The sequence below is a fragment of the Eurosta solidaginis genome, chromosome X (genome assembly GCF_040869045.1).
Source record: "Eurosta solidaginis isolate ZX-2024a chromosome X, ASM4086904v1, whole genome shotgun sequence".
In the NCBI taxonomy this organism is placed as follows: Eukaryota; Metazoa; Arthropoda; class Insecta; order Diptera; family Tephritidae; genus Eurosta; species Eurosta solidaginis.
The window spans coordinates 3,688,898-3,708,001 of record NC_090324.1 but is presented as its reverse complement, the minus strand read 5'-3'; the positions used below and the strand labels follow the sequence as shown (position 1 = coordinate 3,708,001).

The window sequence follows — 19,104 nt, the reverse complement described above, 5'->3', positions numbered from 1 at the left end:
TCACAAAACCTCTAGTAGGTCACATTCACCACTTACCACAGCACAATTTTGTTAACTACCACTGTCTGTATTTGTTATTTAATAATTATTTGTACACTTTTTATTCAGGTAATGTGTTCAAAATTTTAACTTTTACTCTCTAAAACTCCAGTCAGTGTATTTCTGTGCTTAAATTATGTTAAAAATTGTGTTAAAGTTTTTGGTCTGGTGAAAGTGACCTACTAGAATTTTGTGATGCTCCGCTGCTTTCCACCGAAGTTTGCGCCTCCAACATCTTTATTTTCGATAATATTTGCTTTTATAATTGACGTAAACAGCGCTGTTTGTTTGAACTATTCACTTCTTATGCCGATGTAAATACGTGTCTTAGATGTGTATTGTGTTATATATGCACATACATATATATGCTGAAGTGTGCATAAGGAAATATAAATTTGTTTTTCCCATTAATTGCATTTGTGTTTGGTATTAATATCCAAAGGCGATATGCGAATATCAAATGTAAACAAATACGAGGAACATGAAGGAATAGCAAAGTAGTTGCTGGCCGACGCAAGCGACAACAAAGTGAAACATGAAGACAAGAGGAATACCAAAGTATTGTTAACAAGTGAAACAACCATGCGCGTTTGAAAATGAACTTCTCGTTTCCATGCAATGGAAGAGATAAAGACAGGGACAAGTAGTTAGTAGCCGGCCCACTATAAATGTGTCTTTTATGTACATGTGTATGTACGACTGTATATACGTGCATACGCTATACGTGGGAAGGGAACAACTGCTTCCAATTTGTTATACTGCTGACCATCTTTATGTGAACAGCTAATCGTATGCATATATGTACATGTACATATATATGGCGTTAACTCCGTTAGAGTAACGGTCGGAAAGAAATTTTATGTGAAAAATAACTGACTTACATGATTTTTCTGAGACTACTCATCTTTCCGGTGCTCGGATTCTGCAAGATTTTGTTATGTGGCGGTTATAGGTGTCTCCTCCGCCTGTATGATGTAGGAAATCTGAAGAAGCGGCCAAATGTGCCTTGTACAGGCCGTGCGTTTTCCGTGTTAGGCTTCCTCGTTGGGCAGCGGCAGTGTTCTGTGTAAAATTTTATTTTCGCGGCATTCCCGACTATAATTTTTACTTTTCGAGGCTTTCTCTATCTTTTACTTTATTGTATTTAAGTTTTTAGTTCTTTAATCTTATCACTTTTATTTATTAGGTGCGTTTCGGTGCCGTCAAATTCGGCTTGCCATGTTAAATATTGGTCATAACCAATAAGAAAAATTTTAATTCAAATGATTTGGTTTTTTTTTAAACTCTAATGTATTAATATTAACAGATAAAACCTCCTTATCTATGATAGTTAAATTCAATATGAAAGTTTTGATTCTACGTTAACTTTACTTTTAACTTAAGTATATTTGAGACATATAGATTATTTAAATGAACAGGTTAAATGAAATTATGTAACTTTAAACCAATGATTTTATTTGAACGCACTACAACTATCGGTGGAACAAACACTGCGAAGATCGGATTGCTTTCCGTGATGACACAGTTTATCTGTGTTGATTGATGAAAGTTGTAGAAACAAAAGAGAGGGAATACAGGAGCGCGCAACTCTTTTATAGCCTTTCCAACACTGTTGGAAGTTCGAAATAATACAGGGATGCTTCGCTATGGAACGACACGCAGGGGTGCGTGATGGACACTGGGATCGCAGGGTTGCGTTTCCTTTAAGTGACGTAAGTGAATAGATTTAAATTCAAAATTCAAAATTGAAAATTGATTAAAAAATGTAAAGCTTAATTTAAGTGGTAATAAAGGTGTTATATTTATAAGAACAAAATAAAAAAAAAATTTTATAATTTTTAAGTTCAAAACAAATTTCAAAAAAGATTAACTAAAAATTGTTAAAAATGGAATTCAAATCAAATTCAATGAATTATCGAAATTCAATTCAAAACCCTAAGCAAAATACAATTCAACCGAACTTAAATTAAAACGGCCCAAGAGGTAATTCAAGTAATTGGAAATAAATGGTAATATTAAAGGGATAGACCCCCTTGAAAATAAATACTAATCTCCAAGAATAAAAAAAAAAAATTTAACTTAGATTTAAACTAAAGAAAGTAAAAACAATTAATTTAAAGAAACAAGGTGAGGTAAAATAACTACAAAAAATACAAAAATTCTAAAAAGTGAATTTTAAATAACAAATTTTAATTTAAAAATCTTAAATTGATATAAAAAACCAAAAGAATTTTGCATTCTGGCTAAAAGAGCGTGGCAACACCGGCACACTGGCAGGCACAACCCTGCCGCCCACTTAACACACCACACCTCAACACATACACATACATACAACTTAACAAGGGGGCAGACACACTTACTTGTAAGAATGTGCTGACACCACACTTCAACAAACACAAGCAAAGCCAACGTAGGTAATTGATCCGATATCATATTGCATAAGCAGACAAAATGCAATCCATGGGAACTGCAGCGTAAGCGATATGATATGCGGACAAAATGCAAGTCGTGTGATTCGCCACGCAAGCGATAAAATATTATTTTGGCCAATCGTGGGAAGTGCAGTGTCAGAAATTATGAAATCACTTAGACTAATGTAGAAGCTTAGAGCTTAGTTTAAGTTAATGATAAAGTCAGTCTGTTTTTGACATTGAACGGAAATAAATGGTAAATATTATTAAGCGGACTAAAGACTATTTTTATTTGGATCTTTACAGGTTGCAATGGGGCCGCGGGACGGCCCCCAACTTTAACTTTTTGGAGCCCTAGTCCTTGGGCTCCTTAACTAGCGCCCGAGCAGGGACCCACTGGCAAGTGGGCCCTTCAAAAAGGACCTCCTTAAATGTGAGGTCCATAGTGATTAGTGACAAAGTGATAGTGATAGTAGAGTGCTAAGGAAAAAAGAAAAAATAATAGAAATTTTACCGATAAAGGAATAAAAAAAAATATATAGAGAGGCAAGACCTCAGCTTAGATAATTTAAGGCTTGTACAGCCAATAACTAAAATACCAAAACCGAGATTCACCGGTTATAACGATAGCTTAACTCTGCGATTCCCTTCGGTACCCTCCAGGGTATAAAAGCTCCTCTCCCCAGGAGAGGTAAAACGAATAATAAAAAAAAACAAGTGAATAACAAAAAGTTGAGTGAAAAGTGATGCTACACGCAATAAATAACGTCCAATCCTAAAAGCCCTCAGAGGGCTATACAGGAATAATATCAAAAGAAGCGAGCCTGTGACCCCTAAGATCCTCTGGCGCGCGAATAAAATTCAACACGAAAATTTAAATATTTGATAAGTGAATTATCCTACGGCCCCACTATTGCTATTCCGAGTGCACGTATAATCACACTGGCTGGGTGAGTCCGTATACATATACTTCTAGGACGGACCTCACCATACTAAAGGCCAAAAAATGGTTAACGACACCTGTGACCGTGTCATGTACACAAAATTTTTTTTTTGCAATATGCAACTTGCCGCTCCCTTCAGGATACGGCAAAAATTTCCTTCTGAAAAAGTTAACCCGAGCGTACACTTGGGCCGGCTTATCCTTTTGTGGAGTTTCCAGGGTACACACCAGCACACACTGGAAACGGTCACTCGTTACTTGCGATACTTTCAGCGTACCCATAAGAACATGCTAAAGATTTGCAATATGTCCAGAGCGTTGTGGAGCAACTGTGCCTTAGTAGGTTGCCTTCAATCTGATTGTCGACGACTAAAAAGGAATGACACAGCCTCCCCTGACCAAAACCATAATTATTTAAAGACTAATGTACTGTGAAACGCCAACTTGGTACATGTCGCTGTTGCCATAAGAACACGGCAAAATTTTCACAAATGTAACTAAAGTCCTTTTTTTCTTTGCAGGAAACTGTCAAAGTGTAAGGACAACCTTAAAACTAAAACAAAAAACAAACAAATCGTCTGTGCTATAAGGACTATCCCGTCAGGTGATCGCGAATGCCAGTAAGTAACACAAAAAAAATAAAAACAATTTTTAAAGAGCCACCGTGTGCCAAATTAAAATTTAAAAATATATTTTTTAATCTCAAACTAAAATTTTTTTTTTAATCTGAAATGGACGCTTTAGCCACGAAAGTTAATGAACTTAATGGGGGCATCAATGCTCTCCTCGAGCAGATTAGGCGGCTTGAGACACGCCTTGGGGGTATCGAAAGCAACGGTGTTGCTCTGATCTCCGGGCTAGGGAAAATTTAATGCAATAACGCGAGTTTAGAACCAAATCTTGCCAGAATCGATGAGCGATTGGGAAGAGCAGAACAGGGTGGCGTAAGAATGCAGCCACAGGGGGTATTGGCAGCGGTGCGTACACCACTGTCGGAGCAAGACCTAAAGGATATTGGCAGACTTCCCGACTGCGTGAAGGAGCTGCAAGTTTTTGAAGGCAGCCCTTCTCAATACATCTCATGGGTTCACAGCGTTGAAGGAATTCTGTCAAGGAAAGGCCCCTGTATCGTGCCTTCCTGCAACATATTAGGCAGAAAATCCGTGGCTTTTCCGATGCAGCACTGGTAGCGTATAATGTTTTCGATAGCGATTGGGTAGAAATAAAAAGGGTATTATCGCTGCATTACGCAGACAAAAGTGACATTAGGACTTTAGAGCACCAACTGAACCAGCTAGCTCAGAGAGGTTCAAAACTAGATGATTTCTACGCAATGGTCAATCATAAGTTATCTCTAATAGTGAACAAAATCAAGTGCGATGACTATAGCCAGGAAACCGTGTCGGTCCTTGTGGAAACATACCGTAACAGGGCACTCGGTGTTTTCATACGGGGTCTCAGTCCAGAATTGTCGCGTATGCTTATAGTGCAGAAGCCAAAAACACTGCCAGAAACGTACTCGGCCTGTCCTGACATCCAGAACCTAACGTTAAGGAACACAATATTCCATTCAAACCCTCCAAATAGAGTAGTTGTCCCCACCAATACCCTGTCGCAAGTTACTCAGAGACCACGGTTACCTCCTCGTTCACGGTCTACATACAACTGGACGAATCGGAACAACCCTCAAGGGAATAGCCGGTCATCCTACAACAGATTCCAAGGCAATCAAGGTGAACTACATGAACCGACCGACGAATAACAACGCCTTCAAAAGGGGACCTACATCATCGATTGAAAAGATGCCCAAACAGCAGAGGCTCTATAACATGGAAGACAACAGTGGAGATGTAGAAAGCGGACCTTCGGCGTTTGATGAATCGACAGAAGACAACTTCCAGCAGTTAAATTTTATGGCGGACGGGCCACCAGCCTATTTCATATGAGGACTACCGCGCAATCCAGTATACCCTATCTCACTTGTTTGACACCAAACAAAGTAGCCCTAAAGTTCTTAGTTGACACAGGGGCAAATAAAAATTTTATAAGACCTGAATTGGCAACTAATACAGTCCCAGTCAATCCACCTTTCTCAGTAACCACCGTAGCAGGACCTGTAGTAATAAACAAAAAAATCAGTGGGAGATTTTTCCAAAATGCTGGTAACGAAGCTATGGTGACCTTTTACGCACTTCCTGGTTTAAGCTCGTTTGATGGGATAATACGCGATGACACCCTCAAAGAACTGGGTGCCGTCATAGACAGGAAAAATCATGTCCTTACAATAGATCCCAATATAAGAATTCCGCTCAAAAACAAAGTCGTAGGAAGCCTAAATGTTTTTCGAAACTGACGATATGCCCGACGCAATTCTCCCAAGTCTTAAATCCATGATAGAAAAATATTCTCATTTGTTCGGTCCACTTAACATCAAAACAAATATTAAAACCACAGTTCGAGCTGAGATAAAGACTACCACGATTGAGCCCATATAAACGAAAAGTTACCCATATCCTGCAAACATGAGGGAAGAGGTAGAAAAACAAATTACTGAGTTGCTTGAAGAAGGAATTATACGACCATCCGAAAGCCCGTACAATTCTCCTATTTGGGTAGTTCCGAAAAAACCCAAACCCTCTGGTGAAAAGCAGTATAGAATGGTAGTGGACTTCAAACGTCTGAATGCAGTCACCGTGCCGGACGCCTATCCTATTCCAGATATTAATGCAACGCTGGCCAGTTTAGGGAACGCAAAATATTTCACAACCATAGACCTAACCTCAGGCTTTCACCAAATTACAATGAAAGAAACAGATATACCCAAAACGGCGTTTTCAACCATGAATGGAAAGTACGAATTTCTGAGATTACCTTTTGGGTTAAAAAACGCTCCGGCTATATTCCAGCGAATGATTGATGACGCCCTTAAAGGGTATATAGGGAGGATATGCTACGTGTATATCGACGACATTATTGTCTTTGGAAAAAGTACCGACGAACATTTAGTAAATTTAGAGATAGTGGTTAAACGGCTTGCGGATGCTAATTTGAGAGTGAATTTGGAAAAAACTAAGTTTATGAGAACGGAAGTAGAATTTCTGGGATATGTAATTACATTCCACGGGATGAAGGCAGATCCTTCAAAGGTCCAAGCTATAGAGAACCTCTCACCCCCAGAAACGCTTAAGGAACTAAAAAGCTTTTTGGGAATGACGTCGTATTACCGAAAGTTCATTCGAGATTACGCTAAAGTTGCTAAACCCTTGACCAATCTCACACGCGGTGAGAATTCGCAGGTCAAGGCAAACCAATCTAGAAGAGTGCGTATCAAAATGAATTCCGAGGCCCTTCAGGCCTTCGATACCCTAAAAAAACTACTCGTTTCCTCAGATATTCTCGCATTCCCAGATTTCGAAAAACCATTCAACCTTACCACCGACGCCTCAAACTATGCCATTGGTGGGGTGCTATCCCAAGGAGAAACAGGGAAAGATCGACCCATTGCCTACATCTCAAGATCTTTAAGTAGAACAGAGGAAAACTATGCCACAAACGAGAAGGAAATGTTGGCTATAGTTTGGGCTCTAGACAACTTGAGATCCTACCTCTATGGGGCGAAAAAAGTTAGAATTTTCACTGATCACCAGCCTCTCACTTTTGCGCTAGGTAGTCGAAACTATAAGGCCAAGTTGAAGAGGTGGAAGGCTAGAATAGAAGAGTATAACCACGAATTGATTTACACTCCTGGTAAATCGAATGTCGTGGCGGATTCTCTCTCCAGAATTCCATGCCAGGCAAACCATTTGACAGTACCGTCGGAACCCAACGATGCACCAACAGAAGCTAGAAGTGACGAGGGGACAGCTCACAGTGCAGAACAGGATTCTTCGGACCTTATTCCACACGTAGAAGTCCCTTTGAACGTTTTCCGAAACCAAATAATTTTTACGGAGGGGAATGCAATGACTTTTGTTGAAAACCCACATCCAGGATTCACTCGTCATTATGTGAGACTAGATATAATTGAAAAGGCCAGCTTAACCGAAGCCTTGAAGGAACGTCTAAACCCGGCATTTATAAATGGAATAAAGATTCCAGAAAGTTACTTACAACTCCTACAAGAAGTATATATAGAACATTTCCTTTTATACAAAATTAGGATAACTCAGAGGGTGGTCGAGGATGTGGCCAACGAGGATAGGATTTGCGGTATAATAGAGACATCCAGAGACAGATTTTCCCAAAATGGCTAGTAAGATAAAAAATTTCACTTCTAACTGTGAAACCTGCCTTGCTGAAACATCCATGCGAAATAGTGCATGTGAACATTTTTGAAATTCAAGGGGAGACATTTTTATCTTGCATAGACAAATTTTCAAAATTTACCAAAGCTTTTTCACATTAAAAATAAAGCATCCGTCACTCTCCGCCCTAAGCTAGCCAAAGTAATACACTATTTCACAACTCCTAAAATGATAGTCACCGACAACGAGAGGGGATTTATGCCTCCCTTGGTATTTAACTATATAAGAGGTTTGGGAATTGAACTATATCAGACTCCAATTCAAAGAAGTGAAGTAAACGGCCAGATCGAAAAATTCCACTCTACCATTATTGAGATTTATCGGTGCCTCCGGAAAGAAATTAATAACGCTGGACCAAAGGAATTGGTGTATATTGCTGTCGATCGTTACACCACAAAAATACACTCTGTAACGAAGAGGAAGCCTAGCGACATATTTTTTAACAGAACCGAAAGAATTAACTACCAAGGCCTAACCAACTTCAAAAGTAGGGCCCACAAGGAGATCAGGGAACAAATCAAGAGAAACCAGGAGTTAAGAAATCTCCGATTGAATAAAAAAAGGAAAAGAGCTAAGGAATTTGGGCCAGGAGATGAGATTTTCGTCAGGGATAAACAGATAAAATCAAAACAAAAGGCACTTTACAAAGGAAACGGTTGGTAAGGACAATACAGTGACATTGCTCACAGACACTGGCAAAAGGATTCATAAAGCGCAGATAAAAAATATGCCAACATAAGGTAAAAAAAAAAAACAAAAACAAAAAAAAATATATAATAGGGTCACCACGGGAAGTCAACAACAAAAAGATGTCCCAATAAGGGACCACAAAGATTTGAAATTCTATAGCACAGACGACGCAAAAAAGGCGTCCGCCAAATTTCAAGATCAAAGATCTTTTCTATAACAAACCACATAAGCGATTAAAGAGGCAACATAAAATATTGCAAAAAAAAAAAAATACAAAAAAAACAGAGGAAACGATTTTTCGTTTAAAAAGTTTTAATAAAGCACTATCTGCCCACAAGAAATTAATTACACGCTTAATAAAAGAGGCAAAATAAAAAATAAAATTTTTTTTTTCCTTAAGAAGAAATCTGCCCACAACAAAAAACTAATTATGCGCTTACCAAAAAAGACAAATTATACAAAACAAAAAAATAGAAAAAAAAAAACATAAAAAACTTTAAAGAAGGGAGTAAAGAGGAAACATTTCAGTAATTCTTAGAAATATTATCCTCTTTCCTCAGCTTCTTTACCACGACTTTTTGTAAGGCGGCAGGATCCAAGGGTAGTAACCTTTAACGCTACCTTTCAAACAAAAGTAAAGAATTACAAACTACCTCCCTTTCATATCCATGCTCTCGGATCCTGTGGACCTTCCAAGTACCACGATGGGTAGCCGGGGACGGTGGTAGGATATAGGAATACATTTAAACGCAACAAAAAACACATAAATAAATTGCAGTCCAATTCAAAAAAGCACACAAAAAATTTTATTTTTTTAATTCTTCCCTTAGTGTGGAAAGATTTTTTTTTTGTATTATACAATAGAATGTTTTTTAAATAATAATAATAAAAGAAAAAAAACAAAAGAAAACAAGATTTACATTATGTAACCATTTATTATTAGTTCACCGTCCCTGGGATAAATAATAAAAGTGCCTAAAAACAAAAAAATGTCAATACTAATCTTACCAACACTAATGAGTTTTTTTCTCTCCATAATGGAACACAGTTTATTTTTAATATCTAGCGTGTACGGCCTCAACATCTACAATTATGGCTCCCCCTGGTAACTATTGAGCACGGGCGTAGTTGGATCCTGAACGGACACTTCAGTTTAGTCCATGTGATCGACCTAAACTACTTCAACACGGCTTTGGTCAAATTGATGGAGTCAACAGAGCACGATATTACAAGCAGGGCTGTGCGGACCGTGTTACAATTCCACCTAAATCAAACTATGCTGCGTCTCGACGAGCTACAAATAAGCAAATCACGAAGGGTACGTTCCATTGACTGGATTGGTTCTGCATGGAAGTGGATAGCTGGGTCTCTAGATGCAGCGGGTTGGGACTATATTCTTCGAAGCATGAATGACGTGATAATAAACAACAATCACCAGTACCGGGTCAACGAAAAACTATTTAACGGTACCCGCGAGGCAATCGAGAAAGCAAACGAAGCGATGCTCCACATTAACGCTATAAGCAAAAACATTAGCGAGGAGAATATCGAACTTTTTGACCTAAGCAAAGTCATTATCTTGAAGGAACAAGTGTCAGAAGTCGTCCAAGCGTGCCAAATGGCGAAATCTGGCGTAATCAACACAAATCTTCTTGATCGAGACGAGATTGGAAGGCTCATAATGGAGGAAGATTCCCTACCATATCAGAACACCATTGAAGCCATAGAGTACGGGTCGGCCTCCGTGTATTCAAACGGTAGCACACTTTTGTACGTACTCTCAATGCCAAAGGTAAAACCAGATGGCTACCGACTCCTAATAACACGGGCCGCTGTTATAAAAGGACAACACGTTGACCTCAGCTATAAAAAAATACTAAAAAACGAAGTTGAAACGTTCGGGGTGAACGATGATTGCCCTTCGATCAGCAATACAACAATTTGTTCTCCCAAATCCCTGACTAAACTTCGGGAAAACGGGTGCCTAGCTAGGCTAGTTAAAGGTGGTGATGCCAAATGCCGCTTTGAACTAGACAACACCAAAACCGTCGAGATGATCACAGACTCAACAATATTTGTTACAAACTTTGAAGTCCTATTACAAGGGAGGAACTACTCCACAACCCTAAATGGAACGTACGTCATTATTTTGAACAACGAAACAGTCACGGTGGGAAATCAAACATTCACCAGCAGATCAGTACGCACAGCGCAGGCCCTGCCACCGCCCTTGGTAAACATCACGAGCGAAGGACTAAAATTGAACCTTAACTACATTCACGGCCTGAGCATGGAAAATATTAATCATCTTAAACAACTTGGCAATAATTTTCACTTTTCGCTAATTTTTGACGCTCTTGCCTTGGCCATTCTGGCAGCCGTATGCTACATTATCTGGAGAAAACTCACTACTACAATCAACTTTCCTAGACTAAATCAGACCACAGATCAGGACCAGCCAAGCCATCCAAAGGATCCTTCTGAAAAAGGAGCTCATCTGCGGGACGCAGATGTTTAAAGGGGGGGTACTTAACAAGGGGGCAGACACACTTACTTGTAAGAATGTGCTGACACCACACTTCAACAAACACAAGCAAAGCCAACGTAGGTAATTGATCCGATATCATATTGCGTAAGCAGACAAAATGCAATCCATGGGAACTGCAGCGTAAGCGATATGATATGCGGACAAAATGCAAGTCGTGTGATTCGCCACGCAAGCGATAAAATATTATTTTGGCCAATCGTGGGAAGTGCAGTGTCAGAAATTATGAAATCACTTAGACTAATGTAGAAGCTTAGAGCTTAGTTTAAGTTAATGATAAAGTCAGCCTGTTTTTGACATTGAACGGAAATAAATGGTAAATATTATTAAGCGGACGAAAGACTATTTTTATTTGGATCTTTGCAGGTTGCAATGGGGCCGCGGGGCGGCCCTCAACTTTAACTTTTTGGAGCCCTAGTCCTTGGGCTCCTTAACTTACATAAATTGTCAAAACACACCCACAAAATCACATGCGACCATAAATCACAAATTGTAAAATTTTGAACGCAACGGTCGATTCGCGCCATCGCAGCTAAAAAATTTAAATAAATAATTTTGTACACTTTTATTAAAGTTGGAAATCCTTTTTCTTTTCATTCATTTTCGTTACGTGCAAAAGTGCAAAAAAAGGGATAAAAATTATATATGGTCCTTAGCAAGCCATACAGAAAGGCACTTATGGACAATAAAAAACAAAATCTATCAAAAAGAGGCAATAAAGATCTCAAGCAAAAAAATATTTCAAAACAAAGAATATTAAAGAAATAAAAAGCCCAAGTTAAAAGTGCATAAACAAAAAAATACATACATTCAACAATTTAATAAATCAGAATATCGGGCATGTTTCAAAATTATAAATACAAAATACACGGTACAAAATTACATAAATTAAAACAAAACAGAACGGGCGCGAAATTTTCAACAATATACTATATAAAACATACATATATACATATGTACATACAGGTTGAAAAAAATTTTTAAGCAAAAAAAAACATTTTACTGCAAAAGTGGGTACACATTAGGGTGACACAAAAAAAATAAAATTTACGCCTTTTCGCAAAGCGTAAAATTATTAGCAAATTTAATTAAAACGAGTTAATTCAAAGAAAAAGCAAAACCAATTTCGGTCGTGCACTAAATACAACAAATAAACAACACTACGAAGTAAAACAACAGTATAAACTCAAAAGGCATTAAACAGGAAATTGTTTACCCTCTAGGGCCTTAATGGTTCTTTAAACCCACTCTAACCCCTTGATAGATTACGGCAAATTGTATCTAACCAATAATAGAATTGCCTTAGGGGAAAAGAAAAAAAATAAAGAAGAAGCAAATACTTTAAATATAAATTATTATTCCCTACAAGCTAATGCATTTTTTCTTGTGCTAGCACAATAGCAAATCCAAAAGACCGCTATAATTGCAAATATATACTTCCCAATATTATCCCGCAATACCCATTCGCCTTTAAAAAAAGAGCTCGAAGCAGGATTGCTTAGTAGAAACAAGTAAGAAAGGCTAAGTTCGGGTGTAACCGAACATTACATACTCAGTTGAGAGCTATGGAGACAAAGTAAGGGAAAATCACCATGTAGGAAAATTAACCTAGGGTAACCCTGGAATGTGTTTGTATGACATGTGTATCAAATGGATGGTATTAAAGAGTATTTTAAGAAGGCCATGGTTCTATAGGTGGACGCCATTTAGGGATATCGCCATAAAGGTGGACCAGGGCTGACTCTAGAATTTGTTTGTACGATATGGGTATCAAATGAAAGGTGTTAATGAGTATTTTAAAAGGGAGTGGGCCTTAGTTCTATAGGTGGACGCCTTTTCGAGATATCGCCATAAAGGTGGACCAGGGGTGACTCTAGAATGCGTTTGTACAACTCAATACAATAATGAGAATTTTAAAAGGGTGTGGGCCTTAGTTCTATAGGTGGATGCCTTTTCGGGATATCGTTATAAAGGTGGACCAGGGTTGACTCTAGAATGCGTTGGTACAATATGGGAATCAAACGAAAGGTAATAATGAGTATTTTAAAATGGAGTGGGCCTTATTTCTATAGGTGGACGCCTTTTCGAGATATCGCCGTAAAGGTGGACCAGTGGTGACTCTATAATGTGTTTGTAAGATATGGGTATCAAATTAAAGGTATTAATGAGGGTTTTGAAATGGAGTGGTGGTAGTTGTATATGTGAGGGCGTTTTCGAGATATCGACCAAAATGTGGACCAGGGTGACCCAGACCATCATCTGTCGGGTACCGTTAATTTATTTATATATGTATGTAATACCAAGAACAGTATTCCTGCCAATATTCCAAGGGCTTTTGATATTGATATTAAAGAAATAAAAAGCCCAAGTTAAAAGTGCATTAACAAAAAATACATACATTCAACAATTTAATAAATCAGAATATCGGGTATGTTTCAAAATTATAAATACAAAATACACGGTACAAAATCACATAAATTAAAACAAAACAGAACGGGCGCGAAATTTTCAACAATATACTATATAAAACATACATGTATACATATGTACATACAGGTTGAAAACATTTTTTAAGCAAAAAAAAAAACATTTTACTGCAAAAGTGGGTACACATTAGGGTGACACAAAAAAATAAAATTTACGCCTTTTCGCGAAGCTAAAATTATTAGCAAATTTAATTAAAACGAGTTAATTCAAAGAAAAAGCAAAATCAATTTCGGCCGTGCCCTAAATACAACAAATAAACAACCCTACGAAGTAAAACAACAGTGTTTAAGCGACTTAAACTATGACTTTTTTTCTTTCGTTTGTTTCATTAGCCATTGAGTGTGCTTGTAATTCTCAACATGTTAGTGAAATATTCTAAAGACATAGTTTAAATTTTTTATCCCAAAGCGGGGTTTTTCAAAGCAAAACAAGGTGGCTCATCCCGCAGCCAATACCTAGGAGCCCCCAGTGTTCGCCCCCAATGAATAAATACAAGGTGTAATAGGGGTTTTTCAAAGCAAAACAAGGTGGCTCATCCCGCAGCCAAACCTTGGGGCCCCCAGTGCTCGCCCCCAATGAATAAATACAAGGTGTAATAGGGGGTTTTCAAAGCAAAACAAGGTGGCTCATCCCGCAGCCAATACCTTGGAGCCCCCAGTGCTCGCCCCCAATGAATAAATACAAGGTGTAACAGGTACATAGTGACCTCTCTCTAAGTAAAATAACATACAGTCCATTAAAATAATAATTTATAAAATAAAAAAAGATAATAAATTTAAAAAATGCTTGCTTTCAGTGGGCTTTGAACCCGCAACCCCAAACGTGTGAGTCGGGTACGTCATTCACTGTACCACGACTCATACGCCTAAAAGCGCATCAAATTACTGCCTTATAACTCATATTAAACTGCTCGCCCTCAACTCCCCACGGCTTAGCTATGGTCCTTCGAGCCGGATGATCGGCTCCTATGGAATTACAACTAGACGACTAAGCCGTCTAGGGGGGGAGCATGTTTAAGCGACTTAAACTATGACTTTTTTTTCTTTCGTTTGTTTCATTAGCCATTGAGTGTGCTTGTAATTCTCAACTTGTTAGTGAAATATTCTAAAGACATAGTTTAAATTTTTTATCCCAAAGCGGGGTGTTTCAAAGCAAAACAAGGTGGCTCACCCCGCAGCCAATACCTTGGAGCCCCCAGTGCTCGCCCCAATGAATAAATACAAGGTGTAATAGGGGTTTTTCAAAGCAAAACAAGGTGGCTCATCCCGCAGCCAATACCTTGGAGCCCCCAGTGCTCGCCCGCAATGAATAAATACAAGGTGTAACAGGTACATAGTGACCTCTCTCTAAGTAAAATAACATACAGTCCATTAAAATAATTTATAAAATAAAAAAAGATAATAAATTAAAAAAATGCTTGCTTGCAGTGGGCTTTGAACCCGCAACCCCAAACGCGTGAGTCGGGTACTTCATCCACTGTGCCACGACTCATACGCCTACAAGCGCATCAAATTACTCCCTTATAACTCATATTAAACTGCTCGCCCTCAACTGCCCCACGCTTAGCTAAACAGTATAAACCAAAAGGCATTAAACAGGAAATTGTTTACCCTCTACGGCCTAAATGGTTCTTTAAACCCACTCTAACCCCTTGATAGATTGCGGCAAGTTGTATCTAACCAATAATAGAATTGCCTTAGGGGAAAAGAAAAAAAATAAATAAGAAGCAAATACTTTAAATATAAATTATTATTCCCTACAAGCTAATGCATTTTTTCTTGTGCTAGCACAATAGCAAATCTAAAATACCGGTATAATTGCAAGTATATACTTGCCAATATTATCCCGAAATACCCCTTCGCCTTTAAAAAAAGAGCTCGAAGCAGCATTGCTTAGTAGAAACAAGTAAGGAAGGCTAAGTTTGGGTGTAACCGAACATTACATACTCAGTTGAGAGCTATGGAGACAAAGTAAGGGAAAATTACAATGTAGGAAAATTAACCTAGGGTAACCCTGGAATGTGTTTGTATGACATGTGTATCAAATGGATGGTATTAAAGAGTATTTTAAGAGGGCCATGGTTGTATAGGTGGACGCCATTTAGGGATATCGCCATAAAGGTGGACCAGGGCTGACTCTAGAATTTGTTTGTACGATATGGGTATCAAATTAAAGGTGTTAATGAGTTTTTTAAAAGGGAGTGGGCCTTAGTTCTATAGGTGGACGCCTTTTCGAGATATCGATTAGTTAATTACTTAAATTAATACCGCGTTAGAAACTACAGTCGCGGGCAAAACAAAAGAAACAAAAAACTCTAAATACAAAACAAGTAAGGAAGGCTAAGTTCGGGTGTAACCGAACATTACATACTCAGCTGAGAACTATGGAGACAAAGTAAGAGAAAATCACCATGTAAGAAAACGAACCTAGGGTAACTCTGGAATGTGTTTGTATGACATGTGTATCAAATGGAAGGATGGAAGGTACTAAAGGGTATTTTAAGAGGGAGTGGGCCATAGTTCTATAGGTGGACGCCTTTTCTAGATATCGCCATAAAGGTGGACCAAGGGTGACTCTACAATGCGTTTGTACAATATGGGTATCGAACGAAAGGTGTTAGTGAGTATTTTAAAAGGTAGTGGACCTTAGTTCTATGGGTGGACGCCTTTTCGCGATATCGCCATAAAGGTGGACCAGGGTTGACTCTAGAATTTGTTTGTACGATATGGGTATCAAATGAAAGGTGTTAATGAGTATTTTAAAAGGGAGTGGGCCTTAGTTCTATAGGTGGACGCCTTTTCGAGATATTGCCATAAAAGTGGACCAGGGCTGACTCTAGAATTTGTTTGTAAGACAGGGGTATCAAATGAAAGGTGTTTATTTATTTGTTTAAGTCTATGAATTTTAATCCTTACAGACTATGATACAAGGAAAATTTAAAAAATACTTATGCCTAAAAGTAATCGGTTTACTTAGAAAGCAGACTTCAAAATATTCATAAATTCAGCTCTTTGTATAGAAAAATCAAGAGCAACGGAATTACTTATTGAGTTAAGCTCCCGAATAGCACGCGTAATGGGAGCATTACCAGCGTAATTCGTTCTGAAATAATCGTAGTAAAATGGAAAGGAATTTCTGAGAGATCTTTGGGGAACATTAAATCGAATCCTTTCCAGCAAATAAGGGCAATCAATGTAGCCATTAATAACGTTATACATGAATGACAAGCACAGTATAGATCTACGATTTTCCAAAGACTTGAGGCTTAAAAGTAAAAGACGTGCAGAGTAGGAAGGAATCGGCTCCGAAAAGTTTAACGGGCGAAGGGCATATTTAAGGAAAATTTTTTGAATTCTCTCAATTCTACAAATGGCCGTTTGGTTGCTTGGTCTCCAAATGAAGACAGCATATTCAATGTGAGATCTAACGTATGACGTGTAGAGCACCTTAAAGGTATAGGGGTCTGAGAATTTTGAAGCATTGCGCCTTACAAATCCGAGCATAGAATATGCTTTCGACGTTACGTAGTTAATGTGATTAATGAAGGAAAACCTTTTGTCAAAAACGACACCCAGGTCTTTAATCTCGTCAACACATTGAAGTTCACAGTTAGATATACTGTATTTTGTAGAGAAATTGTTAGTTGATTTTGAATAAACTATTTGGAAGCATTTTTGCGTATTTAGAGAGAGACAGGAGTTCAGGCACCATTGGTGAAGCTTATTTATATCATCCTGCAGCTTTATGGCATCTTCTTGCGATTTAATAGCTGAGAATATTTTTAAGTCATCTGCATAAAGTAAACACTTTGCAAACGAAAAACAACTGCTGATGTCATTAATAAATAATATAAATAAAAGTGGGCCTAGTATACTTCCCTGGGGAACGCCAGAAGTCGCAAAGAACGGACTAGACATTTTCCCATCAATGGTAACAACGCAGTGTCTATTACTTAAATAAGAACGAATCCACAAAAGAAACGTTGAATGAAAACCGATACAGCTTAATTTTTTTATCAGAACTGTGTGAGGAACTCTATCAAAAGCTTTGGAAAAGTCAGTGTAAATGCAATCAACCTGTAGTCCAGCAGAGAAAGAATCTACATAGTATTCGCTAAAAACAGCAAGATTTGAAACCGTGGACCTATCAGCAACAAACCCGTGCTGGTTGGGTGATATAAGGGATTTAACAGCAAAACTCAACTTGGCATTCACAGCATGCTCAAAATTTTTAGAGATTGTGGACAGCTTGGATATTGGTCTATAGTTACGCACATCGTTCTTATTTCCACATTTGAAAACGGGCGTAATCGAGGTGAGCTTCCAATCATCGATGAACGTCCCACATGATAATGATTTATTGAAAATCAGAGTCAACGGATAGACCAAGGCTGGACAGTTTTTTAACAAGACAGAAGAAAACCCATCAACGTCAGTTTGGGATGAGGATTTAAGTATAATAATAGCCTTACTAACATCCTCACAGGAGAGAGTAAGCGTACCGAAGTTCAGGGTACTAACGGCATCCAATGAAAAATCAACCGCTTTATTATTATCATCCTGAGAAAAATTTGACTTAAAAAACTCAGCAAATAAGTTCGCTGCCTCACTTAGAGATCGCGCAGGTTGATCATCAAGGAAAACTCCAGAGGGTACAATGGAGCCGCCTTTTTTTGACTTTATATAGTTCCAAAAAGTTTTAGGATTCGATTTAATATTCGACTCAATATTATAAATATAGTTATTGTACAGAAACTTATCCAAATGATTAAATATCTTTAAATAGTGCTTGTACTTAGTAAAGAATATATGATTCTTTGACCGTTTGAAGTTACGCAAATATTTATTTTTTATGTTCTTCAGTTTTTTTAATTCTTTCGAATACCACGGAAGTTTATACGGCCTCTTTCGCTTTACCGGAATTTTATCCAAACAGTGATTAAATAGAGTGGATTTGAACGTGGCGAAGCAGTTAGAGGTATCAAGTCCCTCCAGTAATTCGTCCCAGTTTATTTCCATTAAAAAATCGTTAAATCTAGGAAAATCGCACGAATTGAAGTTAAATGTTAATCTGCTATCTGAAGTATCCGACGCATAACAGTAAAAACTACAAGTAATGACCAGTGGTAGGTGATGCCTATCCTTGGGAATAACTGCATTAGAGCATTCGCTGACTTCACAATTATTGTTGTCACTTATAAATACTAGATCCAATAATCTATTTAGGGCATTAACACTTTTACTAATTTGCTTTAAATTGAGACTCAATAAATTATCAATGAAATACAGTTCGTGATTCAAAGAAAGATTATTAGGTGTGAGACCATAACTAGAATTATTTGTTGACCAGTGAATATTACAAAGGTTGAAGTCTCCAAGCACGCAGAGGTGGTTATCATTAAGGTTTCGTAAAACAAGAGAGATTATGTTATCAGCATGAGCTTTGTATACATCAAATGCGCTGCCTGGTGGAACATAAGAGGCAAGCAGATATAGGGAGCCATGCGCACCAGAACCAGAACCATTTATACACACGCAGATTTGGTCAAGTAGCGAGTCGTCATTGTTGAGCGGAAATAAAAATGAACGCAGCTGGCGCTTGACAGCAATTAAAACACCACCACCGCGAATGCAACCAGTTTTCCCAGCATCCCGATCCTTGCGATAGACATTGAAAAGATTTGGG

General features: G+C 38.1%; 1 protein-coding gene across 1 annotated transcript in view; it reads left to right on the top strand.

Moving 5' to 3' along the window:
- Ca-alpha1D (Ca[2+]-channel protein alpha[[1]] subunit D) overlaps positions 1–19,104 on the top strand; it is a 6,221,746-nt gene that overhangs the window by 3,341,119 nt on the left and 2,861,523 nt on the right. Inside the window, exon 16 of the mRNA XM_067758067.1 lies at positions 3,915–4,013. Coding sequence (XP_067614168.1) covers positions 3,915–4,013 — 99 coding nt within the window. The remainder of the gene's footprint in view (positions 1–3,914; positions 4,014–19,104) is intronic.